This window comes from Babylonia areolata, chromosome 25 (genome assembly GCF_041734735.1).
Source record: "Babylonia areolata isolate BAREFJ2019XMU chromosome 25, ASM4173473v1, whole genome shotgun sequence".
In the NCBI taxonomy this organism is placed as follows: domain Eukaryota; kingdom Metazoa; phylum Mollusca; class Gastropoda; order Neogastropoda; family Buccinidae; genus Babylonia; species Babylonia areolata.
The window spans coordinates 21,189,237-21,209,977 of NC_134900.1; the positions used below are offsets into that span (position 1 = coordinate 21,189,237).

Sequence of the window (20,741 nt, forward strand, 5' to 3'; positions counted from 1 at the left end):
GCATTTTACACATGCAGAAATGATTACTTGTAAAACTCAAGGATATATTTTGATGATAGCAAATGTTTCTATGAAAGCGATTCTTTTGTTTACATTCATTTGTGAACTTTGAAACTGATACAGAGTTGTTCAGAACTTTCAGTACTCTCACCTTACTGGTTGGTTTGAGAACGGGCAGAATTGAAGCATTTTGACTAAACTCTTGTATACAGTGCTGTTTCATTTTATATTCATTATGTTTTATATCTGATTTCAGAGCAGAGAGTGTGTGTGTAGTAGTAGTAGTCTTCAGTGTAACGTCTTCCACTTTAAGTGATATTAGACGGGGAAAAAAAAAAGGGGGCGGGGGGGGAGGGTGGTGGTGGTGGAGGGCGGAGCGTGGTGGTGGGAACGGTATTGGGCAGAGGGTGATGAATGATGTGTGTGTATGTGTGTGTGCGCGTATGTGTGTGTGTGTGGTGGGGAAAGATACAGAGCACTGGAAAAAATAAGACATTAAAAGGGGAGCCATAGGCACAATATAGAAGGAAACACTAACATCAAACAACTGTAAAAACTATAACAAATGTCCAATTGGACTATGCAGCAAACTTTCTGCAATAGCAGATAACATCTTGAAATTGACAAAAATACATTCAGAAGAATTTTCCGAGAAGTTTGGTAAAAATGATTTCTGACTCTGACATTCAAAGAGTATGTGTTTGCTTGAAATAGATTCTCCACATATGCATTTAACATCTCTGCTGAACTTTGTTATAAAAGTGTTCAGCTTTATCCTGTTTGATAATGCCTGAATTTGCCTTAATCTGAATAAATTACTGAATGTATTTGATTGATTGATAGATTCCGGTTGTTGAATATTATTTATACTTTTATTTAAAACTCTGCCATTTTGCTGGTATACTTCCCTAACTTTGCTCCATAATGCTTTTTCTAGTAAGTGGTACCCCTCTTGTACAGACAAAGGCACATAAAGGTCTGTAGTTCCCTGTTGGTGTTTTGCACTTTTTCTTGCAGCCCTGTCAGCCCATTCATTATATAGGAGACCAAGGTGAGAAGGAACCCAACAAAAAGTTATGTGTTCCTCTCAAATTCAAAAGATGTACAATGTGACTTATTTCTATTATTATTTTGGACTTGTTCTTACAATTTGATGAGTTTAAAGCATATAATACAGATTTTGTGTGTGTGTGTGTGTGTGTGTGTGTGTGTGTGTGTGTGTGTGTGTGTGGTCACATTTTGATGTGTGTATGTAACATTGATGTAATGTGTTATGTTAACGAAAGTGTTTTTGTAAAGCACCTAGAGCAGACTTCTGGATAGTGTGCTATATAATTATCCATTATTATTATTATTATTAGAGGTATAGATTGAGGTGGCTGAGTGGGTGTAGCACTCTTTTGTATCTGTAGGTTTCTGGCTCTTCTTTCCGACATAGTGCGAATGTGTGAATAAACGTAAAATAGTGGAATGATGGCCTAGAGGTAACGCGTCCGCCTAGGAAGCAAGAGAATCTGAGCGCGCTGGTTCAAATCACGGCTCAGCCGCCGATATTTTCTCCCCCTCCACTAGACCTTGAGTGGTGGTCTGGATGCTAGTCATTTGGATGAGACGATAAACCGAGGTCCTGTGTGCAGCATGCACTTAGTGCACGTAAAAGAACCCACGGCAACAAAAGGGTTGTTCCTGGCAAAATTCTGTAGAAAAATCCACATCGATAGGAAAAACAAATAAAACTGCATGCAGGAAAAAATACAAAAAAATGGGTGGCACTGTAGTGTAGCGACGCGCTCTCCCTGGGGAGAGCAGCCCGAATTTCACACAGAGAAATCTGTTGTGATAAAAAAGAAATACAAATACAAATATATTTTATTTTAGGTGGTCTGCTGTTTGTGTGAGAGGGAGGTTGGCTTGAGTGAGTCCCAGGTAAAACTATAATTAAATAAAACATCCCTTAGATGCGACAGCTGTTACCTATTGGAAAAAAAGAAAGCAAAATTTCTGTGAAGTGTAAAACCTGTGAGACATTTTACTGTTTTCAGAAAGAGAGGAACTGTCTTCTTCTGTCTTCTTCTGTAACACAGCTAGGTTGTCACTCAGGTTAAACAGTGGATCATGATTTGTACCTTGCCAAAACATACATGACCTGTAATTTTTTTTATAGATAATTTTTAATCTTTCAAGAACATTTCCTTTACTCTGATTCAGCTTATTTAGACATTTTTAGCAGTGCTGTGACTGCTGATCACTGTGTTGAATAGTAAGAACTAATATGTGTAATTTGTAATTGGTAGTCTGTGTTTGCCTACTGGTATTGTAGTATGCTAATTTTCAAGGTATATTCTGATAATGAATACTATGTTGCTAAGTACTAGAAATGTCACATATCTGTCAGCAGAAAGCAAGAACTGTTTATGGTATTAATTTTTTTTTTTCAGTTTGTATGAAATACTCTGAATGGAATTTGAAAATGCAGATATTTTTTTTTTTTTACAGTTTACCATATATTTTAATGTGTGAGAACTGATTTGATTAGATGCCATTCCTGACTGACATAAGACATCATTACAATAAAGATTTCACGTGAAAGCGTCTTCAATTTTCTTTCATTTGATATACAACATGGGTGGTTTGCATGCTTATGAGTGTCTCATATTGTGTGTTGAATGATGTTGGGGTGGAGATTTTCAACGTTTTTGATGGTAATCGGCGCTATCTTTCTGTGTGCTAATAATGTCACATATCTGATAATAACAAATTGTATCTGATATCATTTTGTGATCTATGTCAAATACTCCCACTTATTTTAAACCTTGCAGAAAGAAAATTTTTCAAAACTTTGTTCTTTGAGACTTTTTTTTATTAAAAAAACAACAACACCCATTTTTTTTTTTTTTTAAACCAATGAGGAATAAATTGAGCAGATGTTATTCATCTGTGATTCATGTTATCAATAAAACATGGATTTCATGTGTAAAAAGAAATGTGTATAAATATAGCAAGATTATACATATATATAATATGTGTGTGTGTGTGTGTGTGTGTGTCTATATATATATTTTTTTTTTCCTGGGGGGTTGGGGTGGGGGGGGGGGGGTTGGTGCTCGTTGTTGTTGTTGATTTTGATAATAAATCAAAATGAATATAAAGGAAAATATTGTGATTTATTTCATGTTATTGTGTATAACAAGAAAAGAATGGTAATAGGACTGGTTGCCTGCAGAGGGCTGAGTGCAAGTGTGGGGGGATGAAGAACCCAAAAGTTCAGTGGCACATAGCCTGAGAAACAGCAAGAAAGGTGCAGGTGCTATGCAAACTTGCGTAAAGCCCAGGAATGGGCAGCAGGACCCAATGAGAATCCGAAAAAACATCGTTGGTGGACAGCACTGGGGGCAGGACTGTGTAGGCGGAAGGGAAGTAACTGCATCGTCAACCACCTTGGTTACTAATGCAGAGTTGCCTCCCTTGGTGCCAATAATCGGCGAAAAGAATGGTGTCTTTAGATCACATATCCCCGGGTGTGATGTTTCCTTGCTGTAGAGGGAGGAGTGTCATGCTGCGTGTGGGTGTCCGTGGTTCGATGCCACCGTAACCGACATAGGTGAATGCAGCCGCAAAGGGAATAAATATAATGTCCCTTAGTGCTGTGGGTGTCTCTACCCGAATCGGTCGCCATCGGACACGAGACGGTCAGGACATGTGGCATGACGGCGCCATAATCCAGTGTTATGGGCGTCATGGACGAGGGGATGGCAAGTCCATCAGCTTGCCGTGGGATGTGCATCCCCCTGTAGCTGCACGGCAGTCCAACCTCACGAACAGCTCCTTCAAGAGGACCGACGTTCAGCTGTTGTGTGTTGACAGATAAAGGGATAGAAAAGATCAGCCCGAGCACTGCCAAGTGGCAGGATCGAGTTATCAAGAGGCACTCCGACGTGGAAGTGCCGATATTAGTCTGGGTAACAGCAGAGTTAGGTGGTGGGGCAGAAGAAACCAGCACTGCCGAAGTTCAATGGGCCGTGCACGTACCTGCTCTGTGGGCAAGGGGTGGTGCAGGTGCTAAGTGTGGCACAGGGAAGCAGAGTGGTGCATACTTGCTGCAGCAAGTTAGCAATGAGTTGCTGGTTGTTTGGTTGAGCAGCTTGCTGAGATGCCATTAGTGGATGGGAAACAGCAGCAACCAGCGGTGTGGCAGATGGGGTCATCACCGCATAGCTTGGTGGGACCGTGCACGCACCCACACCGTAGGGGAGGAGCAGTGCCGGTGCAAGGGAAATAATTCCGGCGGTCACCGGCAAGGGCGCCAAAGCAGGGGTTGCCTCCCTTGGATTGGATGCTCTGGGCAAGGGGGAGGGTGCATGCGTATGGGCGAGCGTGTCCCCTAGTGGTCCACCTTCCTCCCAACGTATGGGGAGGGGATCCCTACTCGCCTCGGTCGCCATTGGATCCGAGACGGTTGAGGCATGCCGCGTGGGGGGTCGCATGATCCAATGTCACGGCCGCCACCACGGACACATCGCATACAGGGCCCAGTCTAGCATGCGGATCCAAAGCAAGCATATGGTGTTGTTTCCCCAAAGGGATTGTGGCACATTCTATTGCTGCAACTGTGGGTATGGGTAAAGAGATAGAGGAGGGCTGAGAAAATGTGGATTGCGTCGAGTCCGTTTGCGGATCAATAAAAATGGCATTAAAGGCAGCACTGACCCGAGTGTGGGGCAACAAACCTCTAGAAGTCACCGGAGGAGGTGTAGGCGGCGGCGGGTTGGCGCTGTTGAGAGGGCCAGGAGTAGAGGGACCAGAGTGTCAGCAAATCGATTGCGATTGCGTCTTATTTTTAGCCTGATCGCACAATCAAGCTATATAATTATGTGACCTGGTTGAAGACATAATTTGACAAAAAACAAGAACGCCAGAGAATCGACAGACAGACAGAAAATACGAAAAAAATTAGCCGTATGAAAAGCACAGGAACAGGAGTCAAGATGGCTGCTGGAAAAAGAGGGCGCTAGTCAGGGATACACAGGGGATGTAACCTACTTAGGGAGGTTATCGGACGTAGCTATTTTCGTTTTCTCCACATAGGCGAGTAGTAGTTTGCACAGGACAGGAATGTCAGACCCCTGCCGAAGTCTGCACTAGTGGGTCACGGTTAACTCAACAACATCTGGTCGGCTGCCGGTTTCCGACACTATTCTGCTCACTTGAAAGCCTGTCGGACGCATTGTTACGACAGGTTTTGATCCTTTTTTAACGTTACCGATCTTACTTTAAGGGCGATAACTCACAGTTTTCAGATAGCTCAGACACTTTTCTTGCGAGTTCCTTCCCTTAGACCGTTGTTCGTTCGTTCCATAGCAGTTTTCTTTGTTTGTGAAGCGAACCACCCGAACCCGCAACTCCATTTGGTTTTCAACATGGCGACACCAAGGCGCAACCAGTTCGTGCGGAACATAAGAATGGCTCAAGCACTCGAATTGATTCATGAAACCGGGTCTGATGATGAAGATGCTGTTGTTGGAATGTTCGACGATGCAGGTGACGAAATTCGGACTCTGATTCTGACTATATTCCTGATGAAAACGATGACGAAGTCGCTGACACTGACGATGATGAAAGCGGAATGACTGGTCAGCGAAACTCAACACCAACACGTGCGCCTGCTGCAGCGGCTGATTCTCCAACTAATGGAGAAGAACCCGAGGAGATGGAAATAGATCAGGACAATCTGTTTGATGATCATATAGATTCAGATTATATGTATGACTGGAGTAGAAATTTGGCCAATTTTCCACTCAACCCACCTTTCGGTTTGACACCAGGATTTCAGGGCCCCCTCAAATTGCTGCCTTGGGAGGACTGCAAACCAATTGATTTTTACAGTCTCTTCATTGATAAAAGTATACTAAAACACATGAAAACAGAGCCAAAACGTTATGCTGCAAAAAATATCCAGCAGGTACAGCAAAGAAGAACTTTCCCCACGGTCACAGTTCAACACCTGGAAGCCTGTGACACTGGATGAAATTAGAGAATTTCTGGCTATCCTCATCCACATGGGGACAATAAAGAAACCAAGAATAGTGGACTACTGGTGTACTAATCCAGTTATGAAGACTGGATTTGCCTCCAAGCTGTTGAAACGCGACAGGTTCAGAGCCATCCTGTCGTTCTTCCACCTGAACAACAACTCTACATTCCTGGAACGAAACCATCCTGACCATGATCCACTCCACAAGCTGAGACCATTGATTGACCACCTTGTGCATGTAAGTTATTTTCTTTTTTGTGTGTTTGTTTTGAATGTGTGTGTGTGTGTGTGTGTGTGTGTGTGTATGTGTGTGCATGCCTGTGTGTGTGTGTGTGTGTGTGTGTGTGTGTTGTGTGTGTTGTGTGTGTGTGTGTGTGTGTGTGTGTGTGTTATATTATTTATTCTTCCCCACTTGTTAAATATTATCAGTTCAAATGATAGCAAATGTTAGTAGATAGTGGTAGTATTTGCTGAAGTAGTGGTGATGGTTTGCTGTATCATACATATTGTGATTGTCCACAATAGTAAAAACTGTTTGCATGTTTCAGCTCTTCAAGACTGTGTACATCCCGGAGCAGAATATCTGCATCGACGAGGCCCTTTGCCCCTGGAGAGGCCGGTCATCTTTCTGGGTCTACATGAAGGACAAGCCGGTCAAGTGGGGCATCAAGCTCTATGAGCTGTGTGAGAGCTCTTTGGGGTATGTGTGGAACCTTGAGGTGTACTGCCACAAGCCGGGTCTCAGCAACCGCCCCCACGATGTTGTCTTCAGGCTCCTCGACTAACTGCAAGACTGCGGCTATGTCCTTTATGTGGACAATTACTATTGCTCACCCACCTTGGCCCACAGTCTCACTGCTGTCAACACTGGATGTGTAGGCACTGTGCGGGCTAACCGGGTGGGCATGCCAAAGGATTTGGTGACTGGAGCCTTCGCCCGCGGCCAGATGGACTACAGGAGACTGAATCAGGTGATGGTCATTAGGTGGAAGGACAAGAGGGATGTGCCTATGATAACAACTCAGCACATCTCTGAAATGATTGCAGTGAGATCACGGTCAGAACACAAAAGAAAACCCACGGCTGTTGTTGACTACATTGGCAATATGGCTGGTGTTGACCGCAGTGACCAGATGATCTCATACATGCCAATGCACCGGAAGACCATCAAATGGTGGAAGAAGCTGGCCTTCCACCTTTTGACCCTCACAATGATCCAGTCTCACTGCCTCTACAACAAGCTGCAGAGGAGTCTGGGGAAAAACCGAACCGCTGACACTAGAACAATTTGCCATATCAGTATGCTACGACTTCGCCAGTCTTCCAGTTGGGGATGATGAGGAGCGGAATCGTGGTGCTGCTGCCCCGGTCAACGAGGAAGTCAACCGCCTCGACTGCAAGCACCAACACTTCATGGAAAACACAGGCTACAGGCACTGTGTTGTGTGCTATGCCAAGGAGAAGGCAAGAGGAGCCACCAGAGAGCACCTGAAGAACAGGGTGCAGCGCACCAAGTTTCAGTGTCGACAGTGCCAGAAAGCCCTATGTGCTGTGCCCTGTTTTGAAATCTACCACACCAAACAAGACTTCAGCAAGTAACAGTGTCACTGAAGTGTCTACAGTGTGTGCATTGTGTAAAAAAGAGTGCTTGTGTGGTGTTTTTTCCAATGAGTGTACAGTCCTGCAAATGTTTTCCAGTGTGTTTTTCAAGACTGCAAGCAGCAATCAGTTTTTTGTGTTTTTTTTCCCAGTATATTCTCATCAAATCTCTTTTTTTTATTTTATACAGCATGCATAAATAGTATCATAAGCACATCAAACCAAGAGTACAGGAGTGTGACTGAACCAGTGTAGGAGGATTCAGAGCATGAAGAAGTGGATTACCTGTGTTCAAAAATTTTTTTTGTTTTCCTGCCAATGTGTATCATACTGGATTACCTATATCAACAAAACCATGTGGTTCCTTCACTTAAGGTAAACATTTTTAGTAAATTCATTGTTATATCTGTCCACTGGTGTGTGTTTTATGTTTGTAGGGTGAGTGGTTGATTTTTTGTGATTTTTTAAAAACTGCTTAAAATAGTGCGATTTGAGAGGGAAACCCGGCCATTTTGACTGAGGGTAGAGTGAGTTAAATATGTGTAATTAAATATAATTTCATTATCAGGCGATAATTTAACAGTTACAACATCATGACTTTTAGCCATATATTATTTGACTTGACTTGACTTGTACGACGTTTGAAACCCTGTTAAAAGGCCTGTTCGTCGTTCTGTGGATATTAGCTATATACTTTGCAGCATGCGTGGCTGGTGTATGGAGCAATACTTAAGGTCTTTAATCCACCTAATAACAATTTGGTGAGGAAAAAGTGGGCAAGTTTTCCAGTGGCAATCGAGTCGATTCTTAAAGGAGTTGATGGAAGGTGCAGTTACGTCGTTGTTGGGCAAACTGTTCCAGAGAGAAACAACCCTGTTTGAGAAAAAATTTCCTCTGATGTTGAGCCTGTGTTGATTTTTCTGGAGCTTGAGGCTGTGCCCTTGTAGATCTCTTCCGCAGACAAGCTCAAACTTTGGCAGTCCGACTTCATAGCAACCCTGGAGGTATTCATACACCTCAATTATGTCTCCTCTATGGCGCTGATGTTCTAGGTTTGGCAGTCTCAGGATTGTCGGTCTCTTCTGATATGGTTTATCTTTCAGGGATGACAACAGCTTTGTTGCTCGGCGCTGCACATCCTCTATTTCTCTGCACAATGTTTTCTGCTGTGGCTGCCAGACATTGACCATGTTCCAATAGTGGTCGGACAAGGGCCTTGTATAGTTGTACAAAGGTCTGTTGTGTCAGGTGGTCAAAGGATCTTCGAAAAATGCCAACAATTCTGTTTGCTTTTGCTGTTGACTGTGCAATCTGTTCCTTGAAGGATAGTCCACTATCAATAAATACTCCTAGGTCCTTCTCAACCTCACTTTCTGCCAGGGTCAGCTATGACTTCACTTCCTTTTGTGTCACTGGCTTTCATGTATTTCACATCAGATTTTTTCCCTCCCAGTTAGGACAAAGCACTTCTGTGGCTGGAATCGGAGCTGCCATTTGTTTGTCCAGTTCTGCAGTTGGTCCAGATCATCCTGTAGGTCTTGAGGGCCTTGGTCAGTGTCAGTCCTGGCATAGAGCTTTGTGTCTTCAGCAAACATCTTTACGTTGCTTTTCATGTGTCTAAGGAGATCGTTGATGAAAGTGACAAAAAGAATGGGACCAAGAACGCTGCCTTGAGGTATTCCACTGGTTACGTCAGCTTTTGATGAATGTGTTCCAGTCAGGAAATCAGTGATCCAGTCCAATACTTTGCTCTGGATTCCAAGAGCTGCTACTTTTGTCAGCAGTCTGCGATGAGGTACTGAGGCCTATTTCAGTATTTGAAAGAACATTAATTTTTCTTGCACAGTGCTATAAACTTTACACTGAAAAATAAAGTGTTTTTTGTCATCAAACTGAAATCCACAGACAGAACCTGGGAAGTCACAGGTTGAAACCGTTTCCTGTTTGCAATAAAACCAAAAGTCCTTAACCTAAATCTCACATTACTTATCCTATGTTACTTATTCTATGCCATTTTGAGTGAGAATGAGAGAGAGAGAGAGAGAGACAGAGAGAGAGAGAGAGAGAGAGAGAGAGAGAGAAATATATCGCAAAGAAATTATTATGTTGTACCAACAACCTGATCTTGCTTATTCTACACTGATTTGCTGTCACCAGACAACATTTTCTTACACTTGAAAAAAACAACAATAAATACTAACATAATAAATGTACACATTTTTCTTGTGTGTTAAAAATGGAAGGTGACAGAAGACAATGGAGCCCAGTACTGACCAGTCCATAGAAAGCAGCGAAGATAGGACTGCTGCTGGACTTCAACTTGCCCAAGTTGTTTCGCAGTCTCAGCAGCAAGAAGGCAAGGAACAGGGAATTGGGAATGAGAATGATCAAATCCCAGATCCGCACTCTGAAAACAAATAACTTATCTATTATCACTATCTAACTTAGAATGTTAGTTTTAATTCTGAAGATCATCTGGAAAGGAGTAACACACAAAAAAATTGTATGGTCTGTTTTTGTAGTTTCTGCTGATCACATGATGTAATTTTCATGAAGGGCCTGCAACTGTTTTGAGTTCTGCCCTGTTTTTAGAAATATTACGTCCTTTTTTTTTTTGTTGCACAGTGTGCGTACAAACAACAGACTGAAGAGATATATAACTGCAGAGTTGGAAAGGCAGGACAGCAGGGCAGGGTTGTGATAAAGGCTGTAAAGGAAAAGAAAAAGAGAGAAAGAAGCAAACCAAAGAGCACTGATATATGTATACATCTATGCAAGCATAGAAACAGAGAGAGAAAGAGAAAATTTTGGGAGAGGGAGAGTTATATTGAGCACAGTAGAGTGAAAAGTTGTGAACATGTTCAAAGCACACATCAACAAATGCAATACGTGATGATGATATCAAGAAAAATAAAAACATTTTTAATAGAGATGGAACAGATGGACAGACAAACATTATGAATAGTATGGTAAATATTGACAGATGGACAGACAGAGCCAGAGACAGACAGGCACTCTGAAACAGAGACAGCAAGAAAATAATAAAACAGGTCAGCAAACTATCTTTCAATTGATACCTGGAATCATTGATATCATAGTAGAGAATCCACTGACAAGGGGGCTCAGTTAGATGACTGAAAGGTATGGAGCCGTTGGAAGCACTTGTGATGTGGTCGATATCTGTTGCTGCTGACTCCTCCACAACACCTGCAGCACTGGCACCAGGTGTCACATTGCTGGGAGAAGTGACCAAGTCACCACTTGTGCTCACAGTCACAAGAGTCGTAGAAAATGCCATGTTGTCAGTGTGAGAAGGAAACTGACTGTGAAATCTAAGGCTACTTTTTTCTGCAAAATAAAAATAAGAGATTCATGACAGAAGTTAAAAAATGGAGGAAAGGAGTTGACAGAGGGAAGGGGGAGGAGGGTGGGAGAGAAAAAAGTCTACTGGTTGTTTAATGTAAGCTCATAGTTACAACTAGGAAAGAGTCAAATTACACAAGTAAAATGATACACAAAACCAGTGAGTGGTCTGTCTCCTTTGCGGACTACTAAAATGCTACTGTAGTCATGACAGTGCTAATATAATTTTAGTCTAATGATTTTCCTCCTTTTCAGTTACTTCCTTCTTTATTACTGAGCAGGATGTTACAGTTTAATACTGGCAACCAAGTTTTAAAGCTTGAAGCCATTAAGTGATTCTGAATTATCCAATGGAAAGATTCTCACATTATGTCACAGTTTTCAAATGCATTTCAATGTTTTTATATTACATTTTTCTTCATGTTTTACTTCATGTCAAAAAAACAACAACAACAAAAAACAAACAAAAACAAAAAACCCAAACAAACAAAAAACCCACTTCTGACATAAGCAGTTTTGGAACATTATTTTTTTTAGTTTCATGACAACTGCCCAGTCATAAGTCTGGAATGTGTTGAACTCAATGGTTTGGCTGCCAGCTAGCTTGCATTGCAAGAAGTTCCTTGCATTCAAAATCAAGTTATGAAGGTGGATATATATAATATATAATATATAGGGTGAATCATTTTCAAATTCCTTTTACATGCACTAAATTTTCTCTTTGATTCTGTCATGTGACTGTTGCATGTTGGGCATTTCCTGTCTCAATATGACCCATCCAGCTAGGGCATCAATTACTTGAGCTGGGTACTAGTTAAAAAATCTAAAGTAGCTTTTCATTGTAATTTTTTGTTTTTGGTCAGTACTGGTTTTCCACCTCTACATAATAACATCAAATAAGAAAAGAAACAAAATACAGCTAGAAATAGCATGGCTATTGTCAGATTATACCTGTAGAAGAAATTAAAAAACAAATCACAGCTCGTGCAGACATGTAAGTAAATCACTGTCCCAACAACAACAAAGGTGGGTAAAGTCAACGTAAAAGGTCAATCACAGTCTCAGAAACTAATCTGGAAAGCTTTTTGACAGCTAAGAGCATTCGGGAGTGAGAGGTTGAAGTTCTTTGATGACATTCACTCCTTTCAAGTTGCACGTGGGCTGGCTTGTCACCTCTTCAAACAAGTCAACCATCTGAGTCAGCGAAAAAAAAAGCTTGAAAAACAAAAAGTATGTGTTTCACATCCAGTGCAGGTTCCACCCTGCGTTTCGTGAAAATCGTGGAGCACTGGCGGTTGTTGATCCCAGTCTGCCTTGAAATGTGAGCACACTCATTCCCTAAAAGCCACGCCTCCTTCATGAACTGGATGACATTCGACCTATCGTCTTACATCACTCCCCTCCCTCTCCTCCCCTTCTTCCAACGCTTGCTGCTCGTATTCTGTCAGTCATAGCCACTTGTTCAAAAAAGCTGTCTGATTGGATAGATGAACTAAATTACCATAAACTGGGGCTGTCAGTTTCGTCACTGTCATTGTCAATCACCTTCGTTTTCAAGCCAATCATCAGACAAGAGAGATCCTTCTCCATCGCAAAATCTGTCCATGATCACAAGCAGAGCTTTCAGAATTGTGTAAATCTGCTGACTGTGACTATTTGCTTTACTGGACACAGTTTTCAACGCATTTTTTTTGCACACGATTCAACCCCCTTTTCCATGCGCATATCACGTGGTCAGTTAGCAAATTATTATCCAGTAGAAAGGGGTCTTCTACCTGATGAATGTTCTTTTAAATAGTATTTTTATAATCCAGACACATCAAACTAACTGTTTAGAGTCTGTTTATGTGAACTGAACCAAACTCCAATGAAGGAAAAATCAGAACATAAGCAGGACGTCAGTGGACGTCTTATAGGCACTATGGCAATACTTTTTGTAGGATGTCAGCTGGTATCTTATAGGCACTCTACTGGTTAACTGGAAAACATTTAGCAATATTTCTTTTTACACCAGTACATGCCATGTACATCTTCTGAACTAATAGTAACAGTCAAACATGTATTTATTATTTGGATGCTCACCTGGTTCCTCTCTCTCACACACACACACACAAACACACACACTCACAAGGGTTAGAGATGTTTTCCAAACTACAGAATGTTGATGTATCCTTACCTTAAGTAGTACTTGCTTTTCTACAGACATAAGGATTGATTGACTACTGTACTTTGTTTACACCCCTCCACAAGGGGCTATGGCCTGTCTGAATAAATCATCTGAAATCTGAACGCTCACACAACTTATGTAAACATAGTCAAAGATATTTTAGCAGCTCAACTTCCAGACCAAGAGAGTGAAAGTACAACTCACTACAAGGAGCATAAATAAACCAATCATAAACTGAAGCTGTATTTGTTTTTGTATTTGTACTGTTTTTATCACAGCAGATTTCTCTGTGTGAAATTCGGGCTGCTCTCCCCAGGGAGAGCACGTCACTACACTACAGTGCCACCCATTTTTTTGTATTTTTCCCTTAATGTAGTTTTATTTGTTTTTCCCATCGAAGTGGATTTTTCTTCAGAATTTTGCCAGGAACAACCCTTTTGTTGCCATGGGTTCTTTTACATGCGCTAAGTGCATGCTGCACTCGGGACCTCGGTTTATCGTCTCATCCGAATGACTAGCACCCAGACCACCACTCAAGGTCTAGTGGAGGGGGACAAAATATTGGCGGCTGAGCTGTGATTCGAACCAGCGTGCTCAGATTCTCTCGCTTCCTAGGTGAACGTGTTACCTCTAGGTCATCACTCCACAGTACTGATATACAATACAATAACAAGTGATATAAATTTACTTTTACAAAAAAATGTATACATTATAATTTTTAACATCAGATGGAGAATATTAATAATAATGTTTGGCTTAGCCTCTAAACCCAGCTGAACTTGTTTTACTGACAGGAGAAGGGGTAAAAGGCGCGTCTCTGGTGCCTCAAAACCAGATGCTTCGGGCAGATGGAGTTCGTCAGCCTGGGAAGGCAGTTCATCTAGAGGAAGGAAAACCCTAACTCCAAACCACTACTGCCTTGCGGCATACCCAGTCATGGGAAAGGCTTCGAGAGTAAACCCTAAGGAAAAATCCGGAGTTGGAGTCCCTAAGACCGTTGGACGTCACATCGACTTTCTTCCAGCAGCTCCTGCAGCCAAACTGGTGTTGAATGTGTCGCTCTGCATTCCTTAGGACTACATTGGTGAGGCCGAGAGGGGGATTCTGATGGCTGGGCAACCCAGGATTTCCATAAACTTTGCCCAGGCTTGCGCCCTGAAGAAGTCACTTCAGTGCTGCTGTCCCCAGTGAAAGGATCAACATGGGAGGCAGCAGTTACGAATTATAAGCTAGGATCAATTGATTAACAAGTAGTAAAGAGTGGTAACTCTCTCCATTCACAAAGTACACAACTTCAAGTCAGAGCCTCTGCCTGTTCTCGTTCAGTTTGCCAATACCGAAGAGGCCAATCCCACTGTCAGAAGCAGCCCGTAGCACCTGGACCTAAGCAAATTTCTTCTGTCTTTGCTGCTGTGTGCACATATCAAATGATCAGTATAAGGACAGGCCCAGCGTTTCCTTTTTTGAGGAAGTGCCTGGGTTTGTTCCAATGTAATGTTTATTTACCTGTGTGCTAGCTGAATCGGTAGCGTAAGCAGCACTGACTTGAAGTTGTGTACCTTGTGAATGGAGAGAGTTACCACTCTTTACTATTTGTTAATCATTTCATCTCCTGGCCTCATTGTTAATTTCTAGGATCAATTGGCTAAGGTCCAGGCGCTACAGGCTGCTTCCGACAGTGGGATTGGCCTCTTCGGTATTGGCAAACTAACGAGAACAGGCAGAGGCTCTCAGAGTTTTGCTTTCTCTCATCAGCACTGGTGACCCCGCATTTACCCTGTGGATGTTTCTCATGATCTGCTTCTTCCCTTCATCTGTTTTGATGGTAAGTCTGAGCAAACGAGGTTTTCTACCACTGCCTATGGTAAACTTACTGAGTCTGACTGGACTTTCCAACTCATCAGCTATTTCATCATCTGTGACCTTTGCAACCAGCTTTTTTGTCTCTCTGAGATCATCTTCCTTCCTTTCCTCAGCAGTTTTGGCCTGACTTTCATGTAAGTTAATTACAATTATATTCCGTTTTCTCTTTTCTCTCTCCTGCTGCTCCTCTAACATCTCAGTTACCTTCAGGTCAACCTTCTCATCTATCATCTTCTCTATGTCTGAAGTTGAGTGCTCTACCTCTAGCTGTTGTAATCTGGCATCCACAGTTTGCATTATTTTCATGATAAAATCTAGCTTTGCCTCAAGGCGTGTTTCGTTCAGGTCTGGGGCCTCTGACTTCAGCATTCCCTGCAAAACCACTGAATGCTCACCTCAACTGTTCTACAGAACAGAGTACTATGCTTCGGTAAGGGTTGAACAAGTCTTATGACACCATTTCCTACATCCATAACACTCAGTAGCAGGCTCTTTCTCGTGAATGGGAACACTGCATGATAAACAAAGGAAAAGAGTTTTCAACCCTCTTCCCTTCTCATCTTGTTTGGCATTTGCACCCCTTTTTTTTCAAGGAAGAGCCCTTTCTATTACCAGCTATCAGGAGAAGTCCGTGTAATATGAACACTTGACTGGTGCTTGTGATGACAGAATTTGGTATCAATAGCTGATGATTACCTGATTTAGTACAATAGTAGTATGATGATGAATGATAAAGTCAAGAGGAAATAAATGGTTACCTTGTTCTCCTCCAGTAATATTAAACACGTAGCGGAATAAGAAATCAACAGGAAAAATCATGCATATCATTACTTTACTTTATTTGCAAAATAAGTTATTTGTTGTATGCTTTATTTACTTCAATTTAAAAAAAACAAAAAAACACCTAATCTGTAATTGTAAAGCAGTTTACACAATGAATATGTCCCAAACTTAAAAAAAAAAAAAAAAAAAAGCTGTATGATTAATTGCTCTAATGCTAACTCATGCTTCTGAAAATCAGTTCTGTTTCACTCTACAATGGGTATCTTTAAGTCGAATCAAAAGTCTTGCTGTCAAGATTGCAGTTATTTTTCGGCTTTGAATCTTTCAGTGCATGACACCAGAGCTTTTCTTCTCTGTCTCTTAATACTACGACACAAAGATTCAATTTACCCTTTGATCTACAGGTCCTGTCGTAGCATCGGAGAGACGAACAAAGTCTGCCGAAATCGATAAACAGGGTAAACAAGTTTCTGTCACAAGTTTCAGTCTTCACAACTCATGTGACAGTTATGCAGAAACCACTGGGAATGAGGAAACAAGTCAAACACAAGGTCAATAAAAAAAAAAATCAGTAACTGGCATCTGTTCCTTAATATCAAAACCACACCACATGGGTAAACACAACGTTGAAAACAAACAAAACAACACAAAAAAAGCAGCAATTTTCTTTTCTCCAACTGGAAATTTCCCTTTTTACAAAACTGCGTCTGTTGTCATCTGCTATTTCCGGTAAACTGAAAGTTCAAGGTACGTCACTCTTTTACAATGACAAACCGTTTCCTTTTCATCAACTAACAACACCCAGTCAGCTGAGGTTTTTTGTTTTTTGTTGTTGTTGTTGTTTGTTTATTTGTTGTTGTTGTTTTTTAAAATAATAAAGTTTTGCGGCCTTTGCCGACTCATCAAAGCATCAACATGAGCGGTTTTGGAGGCAACATGACAGAATATCGCCTAATTTCTATTGATCGTTTTGACAAGAACAATTTGAAATCAACAGTGTTTCTGTTGTCTCACTGCCACAGAGGTAAGGGTGCGGGGTAGAGGAACACCAACTTAAGTTCATGCCATGTGTTTGTGTACGTACATCTTCGTGTGTGTGTGTGTGTGTGTGTGTTTTCCATAATCATTTCATGATAGTAAATGTCTGTACTTGATTATAAAGAAATCTAGCTGATGCAAAGAGATGTAAACAAAAGATGCTAAAGTACAAAAAGTGTGAATAACTGCATGCACAAGTTCATCAGAGGCAAAGTCTTTATTCTGAAGACAAATGACTGTACATGGTCTTCAGCTCAAGCCATTCATTGAAGCAGTGGCTGAGCACAGTAAAACTGAACACACTGAAGTTGTACTTTGTCAAAGTTTATCAGATGCTTAAAGTTAGAGCAGCAGCAGCAAAAAAAAAAAAAAAGAAAAAAAAAGAGAAAAAATAAAGTATATATTAAAGTAGACAACCTGACCTGAAGAGTGGAAGCAAGTAATTACAGAAATACTAATAGTGAATCTTAACAGGTCACTGTTGTTTTGTTGTTTTTGAGAATGAAACTGAAAGCAGTCCATTGTATATTCCTTTTCAGTGCCCCTTGATGCATATATATGTCATGAAAAATGCATCACTATTTCACCATGATGTATGTATGTTCATGCCATTTGAGGATTTTTCACAGAACTATATTTTAAAGTTTATGTGTCAAAAACAAAAACAAAAAACAAAAGAAAACAAACAAACAAACAAAAACACACAGACACACAAACCACCATCAATCACTGAATCAGAAAGCTTGATATGTCTACTTTCATTATCCATGAGGAGCACCCCCAAAAATGGAGTATGGCTGCCTACATGGCGGGGTAAAAATGGTCATACACGTAAAAGCCCACTCATGCACTTAGAATGAATATGGGAGTTGCAGCTCATTAACAAAGAAGAAGAAGAATCCACGAAGAGCAACAACCAATCACACTCTGTATCAGTGTATGGTAATTACTGGATATTATTGTCAGTACCTCTCCCAGAAAATTTCAAGACGGTGGACAACTAAACACAAACTGGTGCTTTTCTAGTGGCTTGAAACAGCAGCATGTTGTAAACACGCTTTGTTGTCAACACTGTAATTTTGTCACCCAAGTTGTTGCACAATGCCACAAGCTTTACAAGTCATTGAAGACAATGCATTTTGTACTTGTCGTTAAGAAATCTTGTCAGATGGTTCACTTGACACAAATGAAAATGAGAGTGATTATTTGCAGAGAGGGTGGGGGTAGTCGTAGAACTATATGTTGCAATAAAAGGAGAGAGAGAGAGAGTAGACAGTAAGCCAAGAACAGATTGTGGCTGACAAAGAACTGACCTCAAAGACCACCCATCCCACCCATTATCCAGGACAGGGAGGGAGGAGTGTCTGATGAATGGGGTGGAACAATGTTGTGCATTGCATAAATTACTGGAAAAGGGTGGTTTTTGAAAAGCACAGTGGCATTGGATTGATCAAAGAAGGGGATCAGCTATCCCTGGCAGGTGAGAAACTGAACTGTACCCGCCCCTCCCCTGCACTGTGTATCAACTTGGTCACTGTTAGCCTCTTTGATGTTGTCTGATGAGTTTGAGGTGAGCAGGCATGGCACTGGCAGGCATGGTACGTGAAGGATGTGTGTTTGTGTGTGTGTGTGTGTGTGTGTGTGTGTGTGTGTGTGTGTGTGTGTGTGTGTGTTCTCTCATCAAATCAGCACTTGTGGATATATTTGAATAGATAACTGCTGATGTCACTTGTCAGGGGAAGGTATGTTAACTCTGGAACATTCTTTCCTGTTGTGAATGTTCTTTCCTCTTTGCTGCTGCTCATATCTGGAACAAACTTAATCATATCCATGTATCTGATTCCATCTCTGCCTTTTCACTCTTCACTAAAAACCCATCTTTTAAAAACATTTTTATAAGCTCTCTCAGTTTCCTTCTTCTCCAACACCACCTCAATGCAAATTTACATTATGATTGTTATTATTATTATTCAGAGATGCCAACTGTTACAATTTTGCCGTGTTTTGTTACGCTTGATTGCAGTTTGTTCTGACATAACGCCAACATCAAAATTGTTCAGTTTCGACTACATAGCATGGTCACATGCTTTCTTGTCATAACGTTACCCAGATGCTCTAGACAGGGCAGTCACTGTTAACCTTGGTCTCACGTGATGATGCTCAGCTTATCGCGTGTGTGTTTACATTGAAACAGCATTGAGTGGCGCAATCAGATTAATCGTTTGCCCAAACAAGAGAGAGAATGTGGCTGAATCAAGTTGCACCTCGGTCAAACATCTGTGCCTGTTTACTGATTTGGCTTGGAGTCCAAGTGTTCCTACCAAATTCAAAATGTTCCTTCTGAATTTCCTGATTGTTCCTACAAACACTTGACAGGGGTTGGCATCTCTGATTATCATTATTCTTGAGGCTGGGAAAAGTTTGCATGATGTGATTGTGAGGCACAATGGTGGCTTAACCCTTTCACCCCTCTAAGTTCCTCTGCCTGTGCAACCCTCCCAGCCTGGCATGTTTTGGCCTGGCTGCATCAACGGGAAGGGGTGCTTCACTTCAGGCACAAGTTTATAACAGCTGCTCAACTAATAGCTTCTGAACTTCACGTAATGACTGAAATATAATTTTTACACCAATTGCTGAAGTCTCAAGATGATGGATGCAACAGTTTACTTGTAACTTTAAATTAAAAACAGAAATAGTAAAATATCAGCTTCTGTCTATGTTGAAGGTTGTGGGCTATCTTCTTGATTGGAATGCCTGCCACATTGTCCAGAATGGTTGCTAATTTCATCTCCTTCACTTTCCCAAGAGTGATCAGATGAATTATAAGATAAATCATCATTATCTGGATCGAATTCACTGCAAATGTCCATCATAATTTCATTGAGAACTTACTGTGCAGTGAGCCTTTGACATTTTACCATATCGATACAGAAAATCAGATAAACAGCACACTAATTGTTCGATTTGGGGGGCAAAACTTCACGTGCCAGTGAGGAAGGAAATTAAGTTGGAGTTACTTCCCTTCACTAGCAGTTTGATACATAATAATGAACTGACAAATTGGTTTAAATAAATGGGTTTTGTTCGCCTGCCTGTCAGGCGGGCTCAGGTGGACAACTGCGACCAGCTGTGCACGCCTCTCAGGCGAGCGCAGGGTTAAATGAGTTAATAGAAACACAGGAAAATGCGACTTCAATAGTGGGTTTTTTTTTGGTTTTTTTTCATAAATCAATTTTTAAGTGTGTTTGCTCATGACACCTTAAAAAACATGACCTAAAAGGTAGTTGACAATAATACAGTCTGCATTAATTACCAAAAGGTACAATTTAAATGCTATGTCAACATTAAAAGATGGTAGTGGTAGTACTGAAGCCACTCAACTATGGGCGACATTGACACTTTTAAATTGTACTTGTTTGTTCAATTGTTGTTTTAATAGTATCTGTAAAAAAGAAGAATGTTTCATAAAAAAGTATTATATTAAACTAAGAATAGGTTAGTCACACACATATTATGTATATCTATCTATCTCTCTATACATATATTATTAATATTATCATTCTGAGAGAGAGAGAGAGCTACTACTAACAAGAAATGGTAACTGTACAATTGACAAATATTGAAGTATTACCACTTTGCAAAGAAGGTACAATTATTTTCATTTGATTTTTATTTGCAGATCACATGGTTGGTTTAGACCACACACATTTTCTGAGATGCTTACAGTCAAGGTAATTATTTTCAGTAATATTCAGCCTTCGCCATTGTGTGTGTGTGTGTGTGTGTGTGTGTGTATTGTGGGTGCGTGTATGTATGCATGCGTGCGTGTGTGCGTGCATATGTATTTGAGTTGATAATTGAAGCCGTGTTGTCATATAGATTCTACACATAAACTAA

General features: G+C 41.0%; 2 protein-coding genes across 2 annotated transcripts in view; one reads left to right on the forward strand and one right to left on the reverse strand.

Annotated features, from left to right (window-relative positions):
- Positions 1–16,521, reverse strand: part of LOC143299898 (transmembrane protein adipocyte-associated 1 homolog) — a 119,270-nt gene extending 102,749 nt beyond the window's left edge. Inside the window, exons 1-3 of the mRNA XM_076613401.1 lie at positions 16,197–16,521; positions 10,708–10,978; positions 9,905–10,037 (exon numbers count right to left, since the gene is read on the reverse strand). Of these exons, the coding sequence (XP_076469516.1) occupies positions 9,905–10,037; positions 10,708–10,928 (354 nt within the window). The 5' untranslated portion in view covers positions 10,929–10,978; positions 16,197–16,521. The remainder of the gene's footprint in view (positions 1–9,904; positions 10,038–10,707; positions 10,979–16,196) is intronic.
- A 66-nt stretch (positions 16,522–16,587) lies between these two features.
- Positions 16,588–20,741, forward strand: part of LOC143299904 (uncharacterized) — a 53,315-nt gene continuing 49,161 nt past the window's right edge. The window contains exons 1-2 of the mRNA XM_076613412.1: positions 16,588–16,830; positions 20,524–20,575. Of these exons, the coding sequence (XP_076469527.1) occupies positions 16,722–16,830; positions 20,524–20,575 (161 nt within the window). The 5' untranslated portion in view covers positions 16,588–16,721. The remainder of the gene's footprint in view (positions 16,831–20,523; positions 20,576–20,741) is intronic.